Source organism: Perognathus longimembris, chromosome 15 (assembly GCF_023159225.1).
Source record: "Perognathus longimembris pacificus isolate PPM17 chromosome 15, ASM2315922v1, whole genome shotgun sequence".
Taxonomy (NCBI): Eukaryota; Metazoa; Chordata; class Mammalia; order Rodentia; family Heteromyidae; genus Perognathus; species Perognathus longimembris.
In genome coordinates this window covers 25739561-25745672 of record NC_063175.1, presented here as the reverse complement: position 1 = coordinate 25745672, position 6112 = coordinate 25739561, and the positions used below count along the sequence as shown (strand labels likewise).

The following is a 6112-nucleotide window of genomic DNA, read 5'->3' as shown; positions in this document are numbered from 1 at the left end:
AGATTGGGATGTGGCTCAAGACTCAGAGTACTTTCCTAGCATGCAGAAGGCTTGTGTTTTTATCAGTGTAGAACAATATAAATAAATAAACAAACAAATAGCTGTACCTATAGGAATAACTTCATTGTCTCCTGGGAAAGAACAAAAGCTGTTTTCTTCTCTGATTTTAGACAAGGTAGGTAGAAAATTCATCCTTGACCCTTACTACTGAAGCATTATTCATTGCAAAGTACTATTTTCCACAGTTTAAAAAAACAAAACAAAACAAAAAAAAACATTGTCCTACTAATTTATCCTACCTACGAATAAGCATTTTGTCAATTCCAGGCAAGTCAAGCTTCTACTTTATATAACAGTGAAATTAAAAATTAAGAATTACTTGCAGAAGGTCACAGCCAGGGAACATGGGAACACATGCCAGTAACAAAAAAGTGGAAAGATTGCTGAACAATTTCCCATTTGATAAACAGAGCTCTCACATGATGCAGTATGTTGTGTTTCTGAATAATGTAGCCAGTGCTTCTTTATTTTAGCTGACAGGACCTCAAATTAACCTCAGGAAAATAGCAACTAGAACACTTAATGCCCAGATTAAGCTAGTGTTAAATTGTTTCATTTTTTTTTTAAATAAGAAAAATCATTCCTCTCTTCCAGAAAGTTTTATTAACAGAGATGTTTGATTCTTTTGCGGGTTTTTCTTACCCTTCTTTACATTTACTAAGTGTGTATGATTATCAAATAGTTCTTTGAAACAATGTGTTTGTGCCTTATCATTTTCACTGAGTAATAGCTATCAGTAACCTTGATTGGTAGAAAATGAAAAGCTGTAGCTCACTAAAAAATAAATTTGCTTTTACATTATATGCATCATATTAATAATGTATTTAGTAATAAAAATTTTTTTCTAATAAGCTTGTGGAAATGATACATAAGATAATTAAGTCAAGTAAAAACAGCTAATATAACATGTTTTAATCCAACTATGGATGCTAAAAAGGTTGACCTCAGAAATGGAGTTATTAGAACTCCTGTTCTTCTAATAGCACTGAGGTGATAACGAAGTAGGAGATAGGGAGGTTGGGATATAGGTGAAAAACTACAGTTAGGAAAAAATACATTCTAATGTTCTGTATAAAAGTAAGGTGAGTAGTTTAAAAAATGTATTTTCTAGCTCAAAATAATCTGAAAGGATTTCAATGTCTCCACCAAATGGGATTAATATTTATATAACTTAGAAGTTTCATATTTCATAGAAATGTACCACATGCCAGTGTAATATATAGATATGTACATATGTAAAATGAACAAAATTATTATGTGACAATGACAGAGAAATTTATTCTAAAAGACTTTTTAGATTTAGATGAACTATTTTCTTAAAGTGTTCTATTTGTTGAAATGAATATTAATGTGTCTTATTTACTAATTGTCCCACCCCTACCAGCAAAGTATATTAAGAATTTATTTAGAAAATATTTAAGGACACATATTAAATAATATTTCATATAATCTGCTTATGAATTAATTTTTCACAAGAAGTTTCAGTTTCACCTATCACAGGTGTGTTTTGCATCTATTGTAACACTTGCAGCGTAATTTGGCATAATCTACAATATCCTTGGAAAAATGAACTGTCCTTTGGTAAATATTTTCACCATACTGACACCTCACTTTGCATATTTAGAAACCACCAATGTTCAGTAGACAAATGGTAGGTCATAAGGTTAAATTTTAAATTATGTGCATTCATTGTTTCCTGATCTCTCTAAATGTCTACCTCCTGAAATATATTTCAAGTATAATAGTTTTGAAATTGATATTATAGCTATTTCACAACTTTATTACTTGATATTTAAAGGTTCAATTTTGTGAATTCATGAGGTAGACATAAGGTTTTGTAATGGTTAATTCTTTTCTAATTTTCTCAGTGATAACATCAAATAAAATATATAAATATGAATATTTTACCAAATATAATTATCATATATTTTTTACAATTCAACTCTAAGAAGGTCCATCTTTCTCCTATATTTCAGAACATTAATATAAACTATGAACAAGTTTTTTGACTGGGAGAGGAAAAAAGACAAGAGTGGTGATGACAATAAAGAAATTATTCATTTCCTGAATTATGAAATAGTAATCCCTATGATACCAAGTTTACAATAATGAAAAGTATGAAAATAATTAAAAAGGCCAAAAAGTTTGTTTCCAACAATGGTTTTCAGAAATGTCATATTTCAATAATTCCCTTTGCTATCATTGTATGTTAATTTGCTTAAATAATTTTATGCTGAAACTATTGTCATTTTCTTAAAAAGAAAGTTAGTGATTTGAAAATATTTTGACTAGGTAAATCTTCCCATAAAGACTATCATATAATAACTACTTATTTAAATGTGCTTTTAAACTTATAGTCAGCTTCAGTATGATGAAAAATACTTTACATTTGAGTGGAAATATGTATGACATTTATTTTGGCTTGAATGTAAACAGTCATGTGTATTGGTATTTAAACTAAGTTATATTTTATAAGTATCAAAAGGAAGTGTAAACCATTCTCTTTTTTTGTATTTTAAGAGGAACAAACTGAAATCCAGAATTAGAAGTGCCTGCCAAATCTTCCCTATTCTTTATAGCATAGTTAGTATTTGTTTCCACAATGCCTGACACTAGAGTTTTTTGTTTTCCTGGGTTTATGTACATATTATAAGAAAGAAACAAATTACATGGTGTTAATCATATCGTTTTAGAACATTAACATTAATACAGAACTTAGGTAAACATAATGCCACTTTCTATATTTTGTGTTTGTTCCAAAGTATTTTACTTCCTACAGCTACAAAAACATTCCAGATTAAATCAGTCACATGCATAATTTAAATAAATGAAAACTAGATATAAGTCATTAACAAGTGTGTGTGCATTCATTTGGAAATTGTATTGCTCATGAATTCTAATACTGATATTTCTCAATGAGTAAAATGAAAGTGGTATCGCAAGTAATTTTAATAACTGAAATATAAATGTCTGAGCAATAAGGAATCAAATTTAAAAGCTTATTTTTACTGATTGTTTTAGTAAAATTAAATCTCAAATTTTATATCATTACACAAAACAAATACGAATAGGGCACTGAAACTCATAAGATACATTTTTTAAAGTGCTCCTGATGTTGATTTTAAATAAAATATTATCGTATTATTTGCATGAAATATATAGCTTACTGTTTTAATTATTTTAAGTATATAGTTGCATGATATTAAGTAGTCACAATATTGTGCAACTATCTTTTCCACATAATCTCCAAAACTTTTGCTCAATTGACATTCTCCCCATAAACAGCACTTCCTCTTCCTTCCTCTACCCAGCCCCTGGCTGTTATTATGCTTTTCTATATTTGTGCATTTTTAAGTAAAAAAAATGAATATTTGAAAAACAATTCCTAACAGACTGAATTCCAGAATCAATAGCTACATAATGTTTTGTGTCTATCTTTCAAAATGTGTATTAGACACAAAACTAAAACCACCGGAAAACAAGCCACCATTCTTCAACAACTTAAACAGATATAATGCCTTATGGTGTCCACTGAGTATCACTGCTAAATTTTAGACACCATGTTGAAGATACATTATACAACTTGGGGGGAAAGAGTAAAAAACAAAAAACTAAGAGAAAATGAGAGCAGATGTAGCACTGTTCAAAAAGAAATGTACTCAATACTTGGTTTATGTAACTATAATCCTCTGTATGTCACCTTATAATAAAAATTAGAAAGAAAACCTAACAGATGCCTTGCAAAAGATGGGGTCTTTAAACACCTTAAAAAACACATACACACAAAACAACAACAAAAGACCACAGGTATATTGCACTGTAGACAATAAATTGGACTAGGGAACCAGCACTTTGTCATATAGAATTCACAAATCTTGTAAGGGTGCTTAGTGGCAAAGGAACAGAACCACGAACATTGAAAAGCAGCTTTGTCTACTGGACAGTACCACCACCCTTTTGTCAGTCATTAAATATAGTGATAGGTACTATAAAATGACTCCCTCCCCTCAAAAAAAAAAAAAAAAAGGTGGAAGAGGAATGGTAACAACTTTATTTTTTTCTGTTTAAAATTGAAGAAAACCAACATGGATTCTGTCACACACCAACATCTTCAACATACATCACCTGTCCAAATCGTAGAAACAAAAAACGTGTCCACAGAGATCCTACAGGTGGTTGTGAGCCAGTCACCCTCACAGGGCCTTCTGCTGGTACTCGGGAGGTGCCACTTCATAATCACTGATGCTGAACAAGGTGGTGGAATTCTTCGCCAAGTACTTCAGGAAATTCTGCAGGTAGCTCAGTAAGAGGGCAAGGCTCTTCTCGTCCATGGGTGTGTAGGACAGCATGGCTTCGATTCGTAGAAGCAGTCTCAGCAGATGTGGGGCGCCATACAGGTGGGACATGGGCTCCTCGGGGTGGCCTTGGAGCAGCTCCTCATGCTGTGGCTTCTCACACTTGTAGAGCAGCTGAGTGTCCAGCGTGGCGTTGAAGTACTCTCTTATCCCCGCCACGACTTCATTCACCGCGTACTCCATGTTATCTGGGCTTCCTCCCGATTTCTTACAATGCTCGTATTCCTCGAGAATGGAATCCACATTCTTCTTGGCAGGAAGGCAATAGAGCTGGTTTTGGTTGGTGATCAAGTCCCAATCATCCACAAGCCAGCGTTTGAGCTCTTCGGGAATCTTGATTTGATCTTCAGCTGAGTTCAGAAATACTTCTTCTTGTTCCACAGGTGAATCTAGCCGGGACCTTTTCTTGCGTAGAGGCTGAGGGGCCTGAATGGTACTGCCACCCTCACCACTACTAGATGTTTTCGGCTTGGTCTTCTTTGGTTTCACCTCAAGGTTTTTGGGTTGCATACCGGAGGTCTTCTTTCCAGGAGCAGCCCCTCTCATCTTGCCTTCTGCACACTGCTCCTGGTTGGCTTTCTGGAGTTCTCGCTGTTTCTGCAGATTGCCTTCCACGTGTTTGAGCACTCTGCTCTCCGAAACCCACTCATCCCAGTTTTTATTCCAACCACTGTAGTGGATGAAGTATTTCACTTGTTTGTCCTTCACCGCAACCTTCACGCACTTTGCTTCGTATAGGAGAGGCCCATGAAAGCACAGCACTCGCTCTCCCTCCTGGAATTTAGGCTTTGGGTCTTGCTTGGGCGCCATTTGTAAGTGATTTGTCAACTCCTTCTCCTCCTCCCTCTACCACTGACTAACACCCTTTTCACTCTAAGCCATCAAACTCGGTAGAAAAGGGACAGCCAGCCAACTCTACATCCTGGATGCGCCTTGCCAGCGCTACCTCATCTCACAATATGGCGAACTCCTCAACTGCTGTTGCTTGAAGCAACCGTTATTACCCACCCTATTGGAGCGCACGCAGACAGCGCTGTCCCCAGGTTATTGATGTAAATAGATTTTATGACATTTTCTTTTCTGTGGCAGACTGTTTGGCTTAGCATCAGGTCTTGAGGAACTTAATTATTTGTATGAGCAGTATTGTCTTGATTTGTGTATTCGGTTAGTTCACGATGTGGAATATAATCACATTTCAAAGTACACAGAGTATTCAAGCTTCCACTCTATGACTGTCACATCTTTGGATTTAATGAAATATGGATTGAAAATAGTTGGAAAAATTTGTACTGAACAGGAACAGACTGCTTATCATTGCTCTCTACAGTTTAACATTTTAGTGAAGAATTATAGTTCTGAGTAATAACAAATGAAAACCCAGAGTCCTGTAATAATTTAATTGGAAAGATATATCCTAGAGTAAACTCACTTTCTTGACCATTTTCTCGAATGATAACCCCACATTTATGATAGCATTAGCAGAGTGTGGATGTGATTTCCTTCCTTTTGATAGTATTGCTTTCATGTGATAAAGTAAACCATCTCCATTTTTGCCACATAACAATACCTATCTTGTAAAACATGGTGACCAATTCCAGTTTACAAATGAAGTGGAGGAGAATGAAATTAAGAATTCATTGTATGTACCACAAAATTATACCAAAATAAGTTTTTCCATATATGTTGGCTTCTTTTGC

At 34.4% G+C, this 6112-nt stretch overlaps 1 protein-coding gene across 1 annotated transcript; it reads right to left on the bottom strand.

The window, feature by feature from the left end:
• Nucleotides 1-4253: 4253 nt before the first annotated feature.
• LOC125364030 (mortality factor 4-like protein 1) lies at nt 4254-5233 on the bottom strand. The gene has a single exon (XM_048363433.1). It carries the CDS (start codon nt 5223-5225, stop codon nt 4254-4256), a length of 972 nt encoding a protein of 323 aa, XP_048219390.1. The 5' UTR covers nt 5226-5233.
• Nucleotides 5234-6112: the final 879 nt, after the last annotated feature.